Source organism: Lepisosteus oculatus, chromosome 16 (genome assembly GCF_040954835.1).
Source record: "Lepisosteus oculatus isolate fLepOcu1 chromosome 16, fLepOcu1.hap2, whole genome shotgun sequence".
Lineage (NCBI taxonomy): Eukaryota > Metazoa > Chordata > Actinopteri > Semionotiformes > Lepisosteidae > Lepisosteus > Lepisosteus oculatus.
In genome coordinates, this window is record NC_090711.1 from 16759191 (window position 1) to 16778595 (window position 19405).

At 39.3% G+C, this 19405-nt stretch overlaps 1 protein-coding gene across 1 annotated transcript in view; it reads left to right on the forward strand.

The window, feature by feature from the left end:
• Positions 1–19405, forward strand: part of LOC102694522 (von Willebrand factor A domain-containing protein 7-like) — a 111286-nt gene that overhangs the window by 45098 nt on the left and 46783 nt on the right. The window contains exon 7 of the mRNA XM_069179656.1: positions 13501–13613. Coding sequence (XP_069035757.1) covers positions 13501–13613 — 113 coding nt within the window. The remainder of the gene's footprint in view (positions 1–13500; positions 13614–19405) is intronic.

Below are 19405 nucleotides of genomic sequence, written 5' to 3' on the forward strand. Positions count from 1 at the left end.
ATTAAAAGACACTTGTATTTATCAACGCTTTCTTTTCCGTATACCAGATTTTATGGAACCACTTCAGAGGGGTGTCAGCCAGTCAGATTCCAGGAATCGGCACTTTAAGGGAAAAATGCACACCGGTATTCCATTTCTCCCTAACGATTTTAAGCATTGAAGTATTTAACTAGCATGTGAAATAGCGTGTGAAAAAGTGGTAGTTTTAAGCTTTTCTGCTAATATAATATGGAATCGCGTATCTAAAGAATTTAATAACGGTATTTGTGTGCTGCGACAGGGCTGTGTAGGGGTGTTTCGCCTGCCTGTTCATGCGAGCTGTCTTGTAGCCGACTGGTCTAGGTGCGTGACTACCAACTGGGAGGTTGTGTATTCAAATCCAGCTAGTGCTGGACTTTTCTTTTAACAAACATTTCTTCGAAAAAATAGGTAAGCGATATTATGGACAATCAATTGACTTTTATATTTCAAAATATCGCAACATGATCGATATTTGCGATATTTTGAACATATCTTCCCTTCTGACAGCGGTTCCTGCTTCTAGTGTGTGTGTGTGCAACAGAGTAAATTTTTATAGAGAAATGGAGGCTGGACAGTATGCGTTACAATATAAACATTTATATTGATTTAAATCGTGTCCTGATTTAAATCGCAAATGCGTGTTTAATTATATGTGTTTTTTAATCATAATCAGGCTAATGCATTTCTACATTTTCTGTATGAACCAGCTTAGAGGTTCATACAGAAAGACAGCTTGTGTTTAAATTGAGTGTAAGGTAATTTATGCTTCTAAAGTCATGGTCAGCATTTATTATTGTACTGTGCTGTAAACTTTTTCTGTGCCTAGTCACATTATTTTATAGCGTTTTTATTGTGTTATTAAATCCGGTGGCGCTGTGTGTTAGTTTCCTGACTCCCATTATTTAAACTGCGACACTGATCATTCATCTCTAAATAAACTTTATTTTATATAGCGTTTTAAGCGAATAGGTAATTAGATTGCTCATAAACCTAATCGCTTTTTCTACATAAACACAGCTAGTCAAATTCTAAAAGTATGCTTGTTGACTCCGGTATCACGTTAGTTAAAGACTTGAAGCTTACAATGTTTAGGGAGAAATGGAATACTGGTGTGTATTTTTTTCTTTAAAGTACCAAGACCAGCTATATACTGTATGTTTATGTTCCAAAATTAATATCGTTTATGGCCTTCACACGCGTTACAGTATGCTCCTATTCTTTTTATGCTCAGCTACTAAGATTTCCCTTCAGTGGTAAAATTCAATATCTACAACGGGCACAGTAAAGACATTTACAGTAAGTCTTTCTACGACAGACCAACGGACCATGAGTGCCCCTGTCGGTCAACCAATCATGCACCGCGGTACCCCGTGTCATCTTACCTGCGGTACGTCTCTGGACCGCTCACTTTGAATGGCTGCATTTGTACCATAGCAGGTATAATTAAAGGTACATTAATTCTTTATTCTCTGGCACAACTTTTCTGGAAATAATCCAGGCACACTTGATTGAAAAAATATTAATGATGATAATATAAACACTATACTACACACATCAAAACATACAGGTTACTGTATGCGTACAGTATTTACAGACAATGTGTTTCAGAGGCCTAACATCCTAATCACCCTGAAAAACCCTAGACTTCTACTAGTATTAAACTCTTATTTTTAAACTATTAATACTTACAGCATTAAAGTCTTAAACTCTTAATGCTTATGGAGGCCAAATTTAGATATAAGCTGCTTTTCTAAATGAATGCAGTTAAATCTCTCTCTCTGCAAACCCATGTGCCATAACATAAATAGGAGCCTATCTTCTTATTCTACAAATGCACCCTATGCAGGAAACACATCTCTAACCGAGGTATCTTTTAACCAGGAAACCCAGGTTCCCTAAAACACAGAATAGCAAGCTCTCTCTAGCAATATTGAGATATTTAGCTCCATCAAGTTTTATTTGGACGATCATGAGGGGCTCTCCTCTGACACAATCTTTAAGTTCCAACTCCCCTGGTGTGGTCTGACCTTCTTTCTCTCTTTTTTCTTTATCTTCTTCTTATCCTGTTTCTGTGGTCTTAATGTGTTTATGTACTGCTCATTCACAAACATTGGCCCATGACTTAATTGCCTAGGTATCACAAGGTAAACTTTACAATTGTTTTTGATCAATGTTTTTGATCAGGGCATCCCCCATATCTCAGCAAACATCCCCTCTGTTTGGAATCAAGAAGTGTTTACTCTGCCAGGTTGCACAAACTTTATCTTAACTCTTCAAGACTCCTCTTAGTCACCTAAAGTTGTAACATAATATTTCTGAACACTTAATTCTGAGTGTAATAGCAAGCCTTGTTGCTACATCATTAACACTGTGCTGATGTATGGAAATGATTAGCCTTTGATATGCCTCTGTGGGATTGTTCCTCCACACATTCTATACAGCTTTTGTCAGAAGCTGAAGGTTGGCCAATCATGGTTGTTTCCTGCCGATGGTATTGGAAAGCTGATCCTAAAGACATTCTGATCTGAATAAAAGACTGGTCATGGCAAGACCGCTACATAGTAATCATAGTAGTGTGCAATCTTGCTTTGTCTGGCTTAAACTCCACCCTTCTGGACTGGCTTTCAGAAATGGGACAAAGGAACTCTGTCAAAGTGACATTGAGGAGTAAGTTTCAATTGCCCTCAATCACCAGTGATAATAAAATATTTTCACTGCGTGACTAGATGGCTTAAAATGGTCAACATGATACTCAAAATGCTTAGTGCACAAAAGCAGTCTGGTTTCAGGCAAACCGGTGTTAAATTTTCAGAAAAAATAACACATGAACTAAGGCTGGTGTTTCCATATTGGGGGAAACTTGATGACAGCTGCCCTGGTAGACCCTGGTACCCTAGGTCTCCATGCCATTTTATCAAGGCTTCATTTTGTCAGGATACAGTTACAGTTACAGCATTCAAAATGCTTAACGTACACTGCTTTTAAATGCGGTAGGCGTGGTTCATCAAACCACATTATACCACATGCAAATTAGATTATGATAATAGTAATTAGAAACACCTTGTAAGAACTTTTAAAACCGCCAGGTGGAGCTTATAAAGCTTAACATCTCATGTACAGCATTTGAGCTGTCGCCAGAAAATGCCCAGTTTCACTGCTGAGGCACAATCTTTTTCCAAATAAGAATTTAAGTTATATACTCTTTAGACTTTTACTGATTTTAAACTGTGTATTAAAGCATGTTAATCATTAAAAACATTAAAAAGTCAGTATATTTTGTAAAAGCAAGATTGCTCAGTAGGACAAAAGTACACAACCTTCCACCTTCGTCATAAATATTTTAATTTTGCAGAAATATTTCATGCTTCAAAGTCTCTACGGCTGATATTACTAATAATGAATGACCTTGGACAGGCTGTAAACTCAAAGGATTACCATGGACCACTTTTTTTGTAACCGTCTGCATCAGTTTAACTGTTGCAACACGAAAATACTATTTTTTCATTGACAAAAAGTATAACCACAGCATTTCGTTGATCAGATCACATATTCGTTTTCAATCATACAAAGTTTTGATAATCTCCGATTCACCATGCCTACAATGGTTTCCCAGAGATTGCTCATAAAAAAAAATTAGGAACATAAACATTATGTAAACTGTATATTGCTGGTATTGGTATTTTAAGAAAAAATACACACCAGTTTTCCACTTTCTTCCTAATCACTTTAAGCATCAAAGTCTTACATGTTGTTATTTTGGAAATGCTTTTACGTGCTCCTTCTGACTATATTAAGTTTATATACTTTGTAAAAAGTTATCATGTTTTAACCTTTTCTGTGAATACTTACACTCATTATCGCAGTAAAAAATGCATACTTTTTAGAATTTGATTAATAGGGAATGTAGTATCCTCTCACAAGGCACCAGTAATGTAGGGGTTGTGCATTTACTGGGACAATTCTTAATTGTAGCAATTAGTCACAAAATGATTCTTTTGATGGTATTAGAATCCAACCTTGCGGGATAACTCAAACAATGCACACACACGGGTACTAATACACGAGAATACATTTATTAATACTTTAAAGGTGCATATAAACATAACAGATCTTATAGTGAGGGTTAGCAGAATACAACAGGTATATATTCAATCACAAACCAATTCAGTCACAAACCAAGAGGGACATACGTTCATTATATCATTCATTTAAACCGTTTTGTAAATGAACTTGGTTACAACTTCTACACTAGATACTCAAAACAAGTACATAACGCTTAGGAATTAAATTGATATCAACTGGTTGAGATAACAATTAAATTCTCGAGCAGTAATGCAGAATGTTGAATACTCATCCAATCCATCCAGATCTCCCGCGGACAAAGAAGCAGTGGCAGGCTGTTGCTTTCCAATCTGCGCTATCTGGCTCGGTGCCAGGCTGTGCTGTTGCCTTGCGACATGATGGGAGAGATTCCTGCGATGCGGTGCTGATGCTCTCTGAAAACCAGCTAGTTAGTTCTGGCTTACTAGCAGAGTTTGTGAACAGGAGAAAAATGACTGCGGGTCCCAGCAGGTCAGGAAGACCGGTTTGTTCCTGATGAAGCGCTAGTTCTGAATAGTGATTCAGCTACGAGGCTGTTCAGCTGTTCACGAGGCTTGCTGCTGATGCTAACCTCGGGTGGATCCCTTGGTTACGTGCTGGCAACCTCCGTCCTCGAGTCTTAGAACAAAGGAAAGTCGTGCACTCGGACACACTTGCCGTTACGTGGTTGTCCGGGCTGAGTCTGAGGATGCTCATGTGGAGCCCTGAGGCTGAATGTCCTGTGCCCTTGGGAACTGCTCTGCCTTTCGGAACCTGTTCTGCCCTGCAAACCGTGCTACAGGCCCTCTGTGTTGCCTGTTTTTACCTAGAGGAACTGCAGGTTGTTCATTGGTTGAAAGTTTCATGTGCATCAGAGACCCACGTGGGGTTAACCTGCCCTACCAGTTCCTGATTGGCTGGTCTTGGGCGAAAGGAACCTGCCTTTCGTTGGAAGACAATGAACCTTATCTACTCGTACATGAGAATATAATATTGTAACGCAACGGGGGCTCAGGCGGGCGCCCTTGCCGCATTAGGTCAGCCCCTGCACCGTCCAGGGCTCGAACCCGGGACTTTCGTGTCTCTCTGCAGCGACCTAGCCCCGTGAGCCAAAGAGAGATCTCTTCACAGCCCAGTAGCTGTGGTCCTGCTATCACAGGGAAGGGCGGTGACGTCACCCGCTCTGGTACGCCGGCTCTTACACACACTGCTTGTCGGCCGTAAGCGTTACAATATATATACAGCAAGGGATTGGGCTGAGATCACATTAGAAAAACATCCACGAAAATTCACTACAGCAGCTGTCACGATATTAGTTCCCCCTCCTTAAGGGTGCTCCTGCCCTTTCACTTAAGACTTTATTCTCTGCACCTGTTCCCTTTTCCCAACCCACCTTAAAAGCCAGGCGCTGACGCTCATCCGGGCTCTGCATATGATTTCCATATCGTGCGAGTCCGGGACCTGGAAGTGCCTGGTCCCGTTAAGGTTTTAACCTCTGTTCCCGTTCCCGTTCCCCGTCCGCCGGTTCCGACCCGGTCTTCGTGGTTTTTAATTCTTTGTTCTGATGGATCTCCTGGTTTTGGACTTACTCATGTGTTTTTGGATACTCTAAGGATTACTCTTTGGGATTGTTCGCCTCGGCCACGCCTCCCCCGTGCACCAGCGCACCTTGGACACGCCCCCCTGTCTTCTGCCCCGTATTCCTGCATGACGTTTCCCCAGTGTTTCCCCACTTCGTCGGATTGTGTCGTCCGCATAGGGTCTGGAAAGAACTGTTCGTTACAGCAGCCATAGCATGGAGACAAAGACTTTTTACGGGCAGAGACGTGGTGCTTCAGCTGCCTGTATGCGTTAAACAAGAGTGTGGTATTCATTTTTGTCAATGAAAAAGTGTGCGTGTGTCTCTCTCTGTGCTGGCGCGCGGGCGCAGGGGGCTGATGTGCCAGCTGTACTGAAAAATAAAGCGCTGTTTTTCATTCAATGAGTGCCTGAGTCACTGTGTCCGTCCTATATAATAATGCCACGATATTATAAACACCCTTAGTCTGGGCAATCGAATTATTTTATTTAAAAAAAAATAAAAAATGAGATGTAATGATGTGGTCCTGCTTAACTTAGAAATTGCTTGACTTTAAAAGTGATAAAAACAGGTTTTGATAGTTAATAACCACTTTTTGTGCATGATGTTTTTTCCTCGTCATCAGATCTATCTTGAAAAAAAATATTTTATATGTCGCAAAAAACTGACTTGCTTCAACAAAATATATTTACTAATGTTTTCCCCTGGCAATCTACCTGAATGCCCAACTATCTGAGAAGGCCTCTGTGAAACCAAAAGAACCACAACTGAACAAGTTTTGACAATAAGAGAGAGAAGAGAGAAATAATAAGAGAGTCCCCATTAGCTTCATTTTAAATTAAAACATAAAAGCGTGATTAATTAAAGCCTTTATTGATTCACAATCTGACAATGCAACGTAAATCATTATCTTTGTCTTCTAAGTATCTTAATCAACTTTAAGCATAGCTTTCTCTCCATTTAGATTTATTTTACATACCATCGCTAAACAAAGCAGATGTGTACTGTGATTCCTCTTGGGATCAAACATGGAAAGATTAGATTGTAGTCGTTTTTATTTAAAAATCATGGACATCATGATTTGAACATCATTAGGTGTTGTTTTGAAAAAGCTGTTGAGTAAAGAATAGGAATTTTCATATGTGTACGTTCTGAGTTTCACTTTGTTTCTTTCTTATATGCTGTGATTTGGGCACAGAAGGGTTAAAAAAGAAGTCAGACAGGCAGGGGGAAGGGTGAGTTGTGAAAGTGTTACCTGTCCTGGAGAAAGCGATTAGAAAATAGATGGATTTACACCTGTGAAAAGCATTCCAATTTTAATGCGATATGGAAGACATTATTCATAAAAAATGATCTTGTATGGTCTGTAAACTGAAAATTTATGAAGGAGACACGTTAAGTATCGCCACTTTTTACACTTGGAAGAACATTCCAATGTTAATGCCACACTGAAGATATCACTAATAACCTGTTAAATCTGAAGGGAGATCTAAAGGGATCCACACAGTACAGATTCCAGCTAGCTATTCAGAAGGAAAGATGGTGACATGACTGCACAGGTGAGCAGACAAACCCTCTAATGTCAGGCGTATGTGTTAAATATATTTAGATCTTTGAATTAATATCGTTATTGATTTCTTTAGCCTCACAGCATTGTTCAATAATACTCTTCTTGTGTTAATTTTTAGTTAAGCAGGATTTGAGCTACAGACCACAAAAAAACAGGATTAACTTTTTTCACATATTGATGATAATGATATCAGTAGCAGCTTGAAAATATTCATTGTTATTAATAAATGACTTAGATTCGAACATGTTGTGATATTTAGAAATATAAAAAAGTCAATAGTGTCCATAAGATTGTTAAAATGGAACTCATAGTGATAGCTAGACTTGAACAACCAACCTTAGCATTATAAGTCAGTTACTTAAGCTATCACGCCACTGACACAGTCACAGAACAAGCAGTGAAACAGCCATATCAATAGAAAGTCTTATACTACTGTTTGTGCTACAGTACATGAATATAATTATATCGTTATTAATTTCTTTGGATATGTGATTCCATATTATATTCCCTATTAATCAAATTCTGAGCATATGCTTTTGTTTACTCCGATATCGAGCGTATTTGCAGAAAAGCTTAAAACTATCACTTTTCTCAAAAAGCACTGTATATAAACGTACAGTAACATGGTCAGAAGGAGCCCGTAAAAATGTTTCCGAAATAACCACAGACTTTGATGCTTAAAATGTTTAGGGAGAAATGGAATACTGGTGTGTATTTTTTTCTTTAAACTACCAATACCAGCAATGTACAGTTTACATAATATGTTTTTCTTCCTAAATTAATATCGTTTATGACCTTCAGATGTGTTATGCTCCTATTTTTTTTATGCTCAGCTACTAAAACGTCCCTTTAGTTGTAAAATTCCATACAACTGTTCAATACTAAGTAGATTAAAACATGCACAGTAAAGAGATTAAATGATTAAATCTTTTCACTACCAACCAATGCACCACATGTGCCCTTTTTGGTCATTTTGGCCAATCACATACAGTGGTACGCCACAGTGGCTTGTGGGTAGTGGCGTGCGGTACAGGTTTGTACTGTGCATTTTGAATGGTTGGATCTGTACCTTACGTTTTTTAAATAGGATAATAGTATCTGGAAGTACCTTGTAAAACAGCCTGGTGGCACTAAGAAAGCTTAACTTCTCATGTGCAGCGTTTGAGCTGTGGTTTTGAATCCCAGTCACTGCTGAGGGAGAATCTTTTTCCAATTACAGAATTTCAGTATACTGTATAGACTTAACAATTTTGACTGTGAATTACAGCATGTTGAACATTAAACTGATTAAAAAATAGGTATATTTTATAAAAGGAAGATTGCTTAGTTGGACAAAAGTACTTCCACCTTCATAAATATTTAAATTATTCATAAATATTTTATTCATCAATGTCTTTAATTTGGTAACTTACAGTGGGTCGTGGTTTAATATCACTTGATAGTAATATTAATATGGAATCCTGTAACCAAACAGCTAAAACATCAAACAAAACAAAACAAAAGTGGATGTTTTGGAAACATTTTGACATTCGTTTAAAAAAAAAAACTTATATTGTCCTTATACTGGAAATGGGGAATGGACTGTAAAGTAGCACGATGTAACGTAGGCGGTTCAAAGCCTGATCAGAAAATTACTTTTGCTTTGTTTCTTACATAGCCGAATATACAAACATAGTCCATTATTATACATATAGCTTTACGTATACATGTTGTTCGCTCTGGTATGAGTGAGTGTATCTGGATGAATTATTATCAGTGATGGCTTCGTGATTATGGAAGTAATTTTTTGCAATTACCAACAACTGGAGAACAGCTTATTAATATGTTGAAACCCATATCATGACAGTGAAGACAGACATGTTACAATTTGACCCACACATTGTTGTTTACTATGTTGTGACAATGTTGTGTGGCTCTGCGGGAATTATTCTGTAAACTGAAGAGTTCTAGATGAGAAACGTCTTGTATTGCCTCTTTTTATATTTTGTAAAAATGTTCCAATACGGAGTGTATTATTAATTATATCAATAATGAATGACCATGGAGGATCTGTAAACTGAGAAGTTACAGAGAAGATACATTAAGTCTTGTCAGCTTGGAATTTAATTTAAGTTCACTTTATTGGCCATATACAATTTTTTGTATTAGGAATTTGTCTTTTCACATACCTCAACTTGCTCTTCATTAGACACATAGACAGGGAGAGAAGCTTTGGGTCAGAATGCAGGGTCAGCCATTTATACAGCATCCCTGGAGCAGTTGGGGTGGAGTTCCTTGCCGAGGGGCTCAACAGAGTAGGACTCCTCCACGAGCTGCAAGATTCAAACCAGCAACCTTCCAGCCACAAGCGAAGATGCTTAGACACAGAACCACCGCACCTTTACAGCAATCCTTTTGGTTATATTTTTACATAGCCGGATGTGTAAAATTAGATTGGATTAATAAATTGAATAAAATATTTCACATATACTTTGAAACCATATGGTCTGGAGACAATATGGTATCTTACTGTACACACAGTAAATTTACACAGTATATGATTACTCTGCCGTGTGCACTACTGTTTCAGTATATCTGTGAATCTAAAGAATTTAAAATCTATCTGACTGTACTTTGGATCTTGTGTAACTGAGCAGACATTTACCTCGCTCTCACAAGTGGCTCTGTTAGAGTTTGTGTTAATGCACTCCATCCTTTTGAATGGCTTTTTATTGCCTTTATCCCCTTTGTCTGTGTGGGTGAAGGTTGAATGCCTTCCTCAGTTTAACATCTGATATGTCCCCAGTAAACCGAGACTTAAACTCACTGTCTGCCTTGCAACATTTCTCAGACAGTTCCAAAGTGCAGCACAGAATAAAATACACTAAACTCAAAGCCATGATGGACACCACAATTACCCATAATACAAACTACAGTACCGCAATACCTGTAGTACAAAGACTGCTAAAACCAGCAGCACTGGTTCACATTCAACTAGTTTTAATCAAAGGAAAAATACTGACTCTGCAAAACAAATCAAAGATCCTGAACAAGCCCCCAAATATGCTCCGCTATAGTTACGGTAAGGTGAAAGTGAGAAGCTGATGTTTTAAGCATTTTAAGAAAATCAAAAATGAGAAACAATGGCATGTTCCTGCCTAACTTAGACATTGCATGCCTTTAAAAGCTTAAACTTTAAATAGTAGAACCTAAATTACATCATTGTATTTCCAGTTACAACAGATACAGATCTTAACATAAATCCAAAACCTTTTGAAACAGAAGCTGTTAACTCTACTTCATATATGCATGTCACCCAGCTCTTTTGTTTGTATTATACTACGAATAAATCCCTGGGGCATACCATCCAAGGTTTTGAAATTTAAAACGTAAATCAGACCTTTTTTGGTTGAGAGAAATGGGTACATTATCTTTTGAGAAGTCGTGTACTGATTGCAAAGAATCTGATTTTGACAAACCTTAAAGAACTAATTATACTTGAAGAATGTAAAATCTGTCTACCTTACTGTATTGAAGTTTTATTTCGTTGAACTGTTCCAACACACTACAGAGATACTCAATCTAAATTTAAGGTCTGCTTCTTTTATGGTTTTGTTATACAACTTGTTTTGCACGTTACAATCCAAGATACTGCTTGATTTGACTTTATATTTGCCCCATTAAGCTGAAACAGAAAAAGAAGACGTTCTGTAGTTAATTTGTTTGGAATTCGATTTGTTATATTATTTGGTTAATTAGTATTATTATTAATAATTATTATTATGTTATTTATTATAAAACCACTGACACCGACACAGGTTGCTGCTGCTTTTCATATGCTCTGAGTAATTTAAGATGAACTCTGCCAGAGGCAACCCTTTACACTTTTAACATCTCAGTACCTTGCTATAAGAACCATTCCCATCCCACAAACATGTTCTACTCTACATACACAATGGGGTTTTGTTACATCAGGGAGTTTCACAAATTAACCCTAACCCACCCATGTTGATCTAATATAACTTTGAACACATTGTGATATTTAGAAATACCAAATAAATCAATATAATAACAAGTAATAGGTTTATTCCATTCTGAAAATTGAAGAAAGAAAACAAAACATTTCGGCTTTGGAGCCTTCATTAGGTGTGGAGACCTGAAGAAGGTGAAGAGGTACACCTTCCACACCCAAAGAAGGCTCCACACCCGAAACGTTGTGTTGTCTTTCTTCTCTTTTCAGCATGGAATAATTATTACGTGTTTCTTTGAAGTCTACGCATGCTGACACAGCAACCCACCTGAACTAAATCAATATAGTGTCCATAATATTTGCTATTTGAGTTTTAAAGAAATATTTATTTGTTAAAAGAAGACTTGTGTCGTGAGCAGGAACAGAACCTTGGCTTCCAAAATGCCAATGATGCACTGAAGGCATTGTGCCACCTGGCCACTTGACAGCTTAAGCTGTAGTTGTAAAGGACAGGCAAAATGTAATCACAAGTGACTGAGTCAAATTGCTGCAGATTTTTACAAAGAAAGTGGACTGTGTTAATACAGTTGTTAAAGCTATATAAATATATTTAGATCCTTAAATTAATATCATTATTAATCTCTTTAGATACGCGATTTCACATTATATTCCCTATTAAGCAGATTGTAAAATGTTCACATTTTTTACCACGATAACAAACACAAGTATTCATTTGAAAGGTTATACATTTTAACTTTTTATTAAGTATTGTTGTAACAGAAAAATAAGTCCTGGATCCCGAGATGAAGTTAAACAGATAACTTTTATTGCATGCAAGGAACAATAAAACCGAAGTCTTGTTCCCGCAAGAAACAACAAAACCAAAGTATTGTTCAATGTGCCAGTACAAAACTCTCAGTTTGTATAGCCCTTTCCTGCCGCTTCTGACGTAGCTCTTTATTATGGTAATGGGGGAGAGGTCACGGTATTTGGACAGTTCACAGACTTTTGGCCGAATGGTCAGGGTTTTAGGTTACCCTCCCTTGGGATTTCCTAGCTGGCATCTGGAATCCTTATCAGTTATCCCCCTTTCCTGCCATAACTCTAGCCTGTTACTTAGAAGTTCAGTCCTCATGCAGAAAGGAATCAGTTAACCCCTTCCTCACATCTTGTATTTTTTTTCAGTATATAAACTTAATATAATCAAAACAAGCACGTCAAAACTTTTCTAAAATAACCACAGTAGGTGAAGAACTGATGCATAAAATGTTTATGAAGAAAGCGGAATACTGTTGTGCATTTATTTAAACTACCACTACCAGCCTTTACATTCAGAGCCGTTATGCTCCTCTTATTTTTATCCTCTACCACCAACCCTTTAGTTGTAAATCACCATGATTGAATAGTGCAATGCACCACCTGGTAATTCTCAAGAGTGTTTGGATTCTGTAGTGACTATTGGGTGCAATCATCTTTGACCATAATGGACAGTCAATGACTGAACATTTACTTGAAAACGCACAAGCAACAGAAAGACATGGTCATGATATGTTAATGTTTTTAATTAATATTAAAGGGCATTTTTGGAAAGCTTGATAATATTGGTAACTGCCAAGACATCCTTTGCAACAATGTGCTGTACTTCTAATGACACAATCTTGCTACACCTGACACTTGTGACAGAAACTTAAACTAAAGAGCCATATGTGGAACTTATTATGTTATCCTTACAAGTGTACAGGTATTTTGTGTCAGAATTCAAGATGTTTTAGTTAAATTTAGGCTCCTTTGTAGACATACAGTACAGTAGATTGTGATGTAGTCAGTACTAATATATCCAATTTATTATAGTCAGGCTTTATGGCTGTAATACTTTATAAGTTTTTTACCATATATATAGTACTGTAATGACTTTCCAACTTTCATTTTCACTTAGACATAACTGTTCCTCACTGCATTCTCTGGACCCTGCCATTCACCCATTCATTTCCAGATTATGCCTTGCAGTCCTTGTACCTGCAAATTTCTGTGACTGACACTAAATGTGCTGAAGTAAATTCGCTCTGTAGTATTCAGCTGTACATGGCTAAAATGTAGACATACTGTATTACTTTCTTAATGTATAAGTATGTTTGCATTTTGGCTTTAGCTTGGCTAGATTTAAAACTGGTTGAGACTACCCTGAATGCTTAGAAGATTAGAAAATATTTTAATGACCAATTTATTCTTTCTGTAGATCTGTAGACTTTTTTAAATTGTTAGAAAATAATGTTTGACTGATATTAATTCTGTGTTGTGTAGGTTATGGACCAGTGACAAGGACAAAGGACCCAGAAGTTTTCAAAAAGAAAATCAATGCTCTCAGTGCCAGGGGAGGAGGTGATGAGCCAGAGATGTGTCTGTCTGCCCTTCAGGTGACTATATATTGGAGTTCTCACAGACTCAGCAAAAAGCAGAATACAGAATGTTCTCTCCCAGTCGAAAAGCCCATGAAGGTATGGCATAATAACCAATGGCATACCACAATGTGAAACAACAAAGCATAACTCTAAACAAAGACATTATAAATTAGTAAAGAACAGAACACGTAAGATACTAAACCATAGGATTCTAACCTATGGAACGGTGACAAAAAGAGACAAAATAAAAAAGAAAAACCAAGCATTACATGACCAACAAAGTATCACATTTAAACAACTTTAGCCATGCATGGAGCATATAACAGCAGTTGAAAGCAGACTTGTGCTTTCAATGTTATTTTTATCCCGTTTTACTAATATTTCTTTAAATAATAAAATGAACAATTGTGAACCTCTGTTATATCCTTCCTTCTTATCCTTCCTTCAAAGTCTTTACAACTGCATTTTAACTAATTCCACCTTCACTTTTCAAGGATTACCAAGACTCCTATACACATGTCACATGTGGCATTTTGGTAACACATCAACTCCAGATCTTCAGGACAGTAGGGCCCTTGTGTGTAATTGAATTTAAAGTGTAGTTCATCAAGGGGTAAGCTCAGAAGTGCAGCAGAAAATAACTACATGTAGTAAATAACAGCATATGTTATTAATTGCTTTTACATTTACATTTTGAATCAATTCAATTCAATTTGTATTTATATAGTGTCTTTTACAACAAGGTTGCCCCAAGGCACTTAACAAAGCTGTGTGACAGTACATGACATTATAATACAGGAAGAGAAAAAGCCAGGAGACAACAGAGGAGAGAACCCAAAAACTCCTCTGTAAGGAGACAAAAAACCTCCAGGGGTCCAATGTCAACTGGCTGCCCAACCCCTCTGGGCATGCTAAGATTATACAATTCTAAAAAAGTACTAAATGTGGAGTATTGTCTTCCATCGTGTCCTTCTGTGTGCCAGTACTCCATGCAGTTCTCTGTAGACCAGCAAATCCTCCTAAATCATAACTGTATTCGCGATGTCCCTCTTGGATCCATAGCAGCGATGCAGTATCCAACTCAGATGGTGCCCAGCTCGGTGGGGAAAAGAATAGGATAGTTTGGTCAGAACAGATGTATCTACAGATGCAGCCATTCAAAACAAGTGAGATACACCACGGTACCATGTGGTGGGCGTGCCGTATCCTAACATGGTATGACGCAGTGTAACGCGTCATATGACGTCATATCAGAAAATATCCGGTATCACCTTGTAAAACCGCCAGGAGGAGCCAATAAAGCTTAACCTCTCATATACAGCATTTGAGCTTTTAAATGTAAACTGTGTATTACAGCATGTTAATCATCAGTCATTAAAAAGTTGGTATATTTTATGAAAGCAAGATGGGCAAATGTACACAACCTACATTTATCATAAATATTTTAATTATGCAGAAATATTTTATGCATCAAAGCCATTACCGAAGATATTACTAATAGTATTAATAATGAATGACCTTGGACAAGCTGTAAACTCAAAGTATTACGCTGGTCCACATTATTTGTAACCATCATTTTAAATGAAAAGACTATTTTTTAATCAACAAAATGTAACACCACAGCATTTCGTTGATCTAACTAACAAGGACGGGACATTAGTTAGCCAATATGATAAAGGAATAAATTACTTTTTTTGTTTATTTCTTTAGCACATTTATTTGAACATTTCCATCAATTGTAGAAGCACTGAAAAACTGTCCAATCCCTAGTTCATCGGGCATTTTCTTTTAGTATAACAGACATAAAAACTCCCTTGGTTTTAACAGAGCGTTTCATAATTTCTAACAACGAAAATTATTTAAACTGCGACACTTATCATTCAACCAGGGCTCAAAATATCACAAGGATCCTCAAGAGAATCCTTGTGATATTTTTAACTCCACAAGTCTGAGTCTCTGTGTTCGTCCTCAACGAATCCAAATTCATTACATTGGTGTCAGCAGCGGGATGGACAGTAAATGGCCGATGATGTCGGAATCAGTGAACCGCTGGTTCCCCCAGCCCACTTGCTGCAACCAGTCCAACCTCAGGATACAGTCCTCGCGGACTGGGGCAAGGTAGAAGGGGTGTTTGACCCTCGCAGCCCCAAAGTGCACGGTGAGCGCCCTGGGGGTCCAGCTGCCTCGGTGCCCGGCAGGATACCAGGCCACAGCAGGGTGATGGTTGAACCGGTTTCGACGAAGGCCTGGCAGGGTCTGCCTTCGAAGAGGCAGGGAAGAAATAAGCCCCGGCTGTGGCCAACCGTTCCCACAGCAGGCGGGGTGAAGCGCTCTTTCTGGCTTTCCGGAGCGGGGGTAGCGTCGCTCAAGGGCGGCCTTCACCCCTTTAGGCCGCCCTGCTCCCGTTTCCCGATGGCCTCCGGAGTCTCTGGGGATCCAGCGCCTGGCAATCCCGGGCGATGTGCCCCCTATCCCCACAGCGGTGGCAGATGACCAGCCATCGTCGCTCCCCCAGCATCACCGTGCTGGCCATCTACTCCTCCCCATCTGATTCCCCGTGTGCCCCTCCATTGGTGCCCATTCGATGCCTTGAATACGGCATCAGCCTGCTCAGCCAGAGCCAGGCCTTGCTCCATAAGGACCGGCGCGGCCAGCATCACGTGGTGCTGCACCTCAGTCGGCGCCAGGGCCCAGAGGAACGTCTGGAGCACTATCTCCCGGTGGGCCTCCTCCGGGAGAGCAGGGTAACCCTGGCGGACTAAGTAGGCCACGTCTACGGTGACTGGACCCAGTGGCTCTCCCGCTAGGCAGCAGCATTGGGCCAACCTTGCCCGCAGCAGTCCCGGCGCCTCCCCTCTCCTGCCAAAATGCCTACGGAGGGCCGACGCCAACGCCGCGTAGTTGTACCGCTGGTCCCTGGGTACATCCAGCAATGCCTGGCAGGCCTTCCCTTCCAGGACGGCGGCGAGGTGGCCCACCATCTCCACCTGAGACCAGCCGTTTGCCCAGGCCGCCATCTGGAACTGGGCCTCAAACATTTGCCATGGGATCTCCCTATTATAATGGCTCAGTCTCACCGGCTCAGTCTGGAGCAGGGGTGAATGGCTGGACCCCACTGGTCTGGTGTCTCCTTCCTGCCTCACGGCCTGAGGCGACCCAGGAAAGAGCCCCCCTTCCACTGAGTAGGTCACCGTGGGGTAGCCCTGATAAGGGTTGTGGCCACTGGCGGTGCTGAGGGGTCGTCCCGACGCTTTAGGGGGTCACTCGGCTGCTGGGGGAACCGGCTCTTCTCTGAGTCCGACATCATCGGCCGTTCACTGTCCACCCTCCCGCTTCTGACACCAATGTAATGAATTTAGGTTCGTTGAGGACGAACACAGAGACTCAAACTTGTGGAGTTAAAAACTGCGCTTTATTACTTCTCCGTCACCACCCGCCAGCAGCACTCCCACGCCCAGACGAGAGAGAGACACAAGACAAGCCCGCCAAGAGCGCGGGCCCAAGAGAGACAGAGAGAGAGAGACAGAAAGAGAGAGAGACCAAGGGGTGCGGAACCAGGGAACTATTTACATGGAAAATGGGCGATCTCCCCAGACTGTACGCCCGTTTCACTGTTACCTGAATACCTCTTAGGGGATATTCTAACAATGAGTGATTATAAGATGATCTGTCAAAGTGACAGAATACCTGTCAATGAAATACAATATGCTGGACAGTATGCGTCTCAAAGTGCTTTACAGGATAACAACAATAAAAACAACAATTTTACAAGTCCTGGGAGGAAGAATATAATCAATATTAATAATAATAATAAGCTTTATTTTATATAGCGCCTTTAAAGGTGGCTTTTTTTTAAAAAAACTTTTTTTTAAATGCATTTGCATTTGCACACAGAGCAATGTTTACTTGAACATGGAGATGCCATACTGACTAATTCCTGCACACAACCATTGCAGCGGAATTTGCATCCTTTGGCAGGGCTATGATTCATACAAGTGGTGGTGGATTTGGAGACAAAATGTATTTACATTGGGTTGCTGTAAGTGGAGCACTAATAACCCCAAAGCTCTACTTATTATTTTACAAGAGAATGCACCTGACAAGTTGGACAGTATGCTTCTCAAAGCTCTTTACAGGATAACAACAACAATAACAACAACAATTTACAAGTTCTGGGAGGAAAAATATTATCAATATTAATAATAATAAACTTTATTTTATATAGCGCCTTTAAAGGTGGCTCCTCAAAGCGCTTCACAGGATAACAACCGATGAAACAACAGTGGCTGGGGGTTGAAAATACCTGTGAAACCGGTTTGTTCACAATGTACTATAGACACAGAGACTCAGTAGCAATAGCAAAATAGCAATATTATGGACTCTCAATTGACTTTTTAAAAAAAAAACTTTTTTTGACAGCTGGTACAGCACCCCACTGCACCCGCGCCCCAGCATTATATTCTCATGTACGGTTAGAATGTGTTCATTGTCTTCCAATGAAAGACAGGTTCCTTTCGCCGAAGTCGGGAGACATTAGAAGCTTGCCACGCCCAGACTGTTACTCCAATGCATTAGCATGTTAAAGCGATTCCATTGAGGAGCCGGGCGCAATAATTGTTTTGCTCCTTGATTTTCTGATCTGCAAGGCCATTTGGCTGTAGCGAATGTGAATTCTGTCTGGCATTGCCAGATTGTGAAAAATAAAAGTATTTTAATCAAGATGGGGGGTAAAGGAGTCATCTCTATGACTCTCTCCCTTATCAAATTAACGTGAAACAAAACAAAAACTAAAAATAAGATACAATCTACAGACATTCACAACATAAACATATCTAGAAAAATTTACATATATTGTTAAATTATTACTTTAACTATATACTTTAAGTTACTGAAACAGCCAGTTAATAAAATCGTTGCAATTTTGTTCTTGTTTGGAGGTGGGGAAATTCTGACAACAATTGATTTAAAGACAATCTGTCAAAGTGCATTGAAATACAATATTACACTGGGTAAATGTTCTGTGGTCAAATTCTTCCGCAACGAGGGTACCTTTAAAGTGGAGACGATGAAAATAAAGCTTATTTTTAATTAGCTGGACAGAGAGGTGAACATTATTATGCAGAAGACAAAGATAACGATTTACGTTGCATTGCCAGATTGTGAATCAATAAACATATTTAATTAAACATAGGTTTGCGATTTAAATGGAAACGTGGGTGATGGGAACTCTTAATCTAAATAAAAATCAAATAAATAAAACAGGTTTCGATAGTTAATAACCACTTTTTATGCGCGAAACACAGGTGATATTTCTTCCTGATCAGTTTAGAAATCTGTGTACGCTGTAAGGATTTTACTTCCTAATTAAACTTTTAAAATACGCGTTTCGAAGAGAAAAAAGCATATGCTGTTGTCTTCCTGCTACAGTATGTAGAACAGATCATCAAGTTTTTTTCTCCAATCAGAGGGGTGTCAGATGGTGTCAGCCAATCACCATTCTGAAGCCTACCATAATCTCTGGTATAAGGACACCCCAGAATTCTGTCACATTTTCAATTTAGGAAATTATGAAATGCTCGGTTAAAAGCAAGGGAGATTGTCCGTTATAGTGGACATAAAAACAAGAGTTTGCTGCGGCGTTATTGGAAACCCAATTTTAACACAAATCGCCGGCATTATATCCTAGAAGACACAGACCGTCGCCAGACCGGGAGAATGCCCGGAGCATAAAGGAAAATGCAGACGAACTAGGATTGGACAGTTTCCAAGTGCTTGTACAATCGATGGAAATGTTCAAATAAATGTGC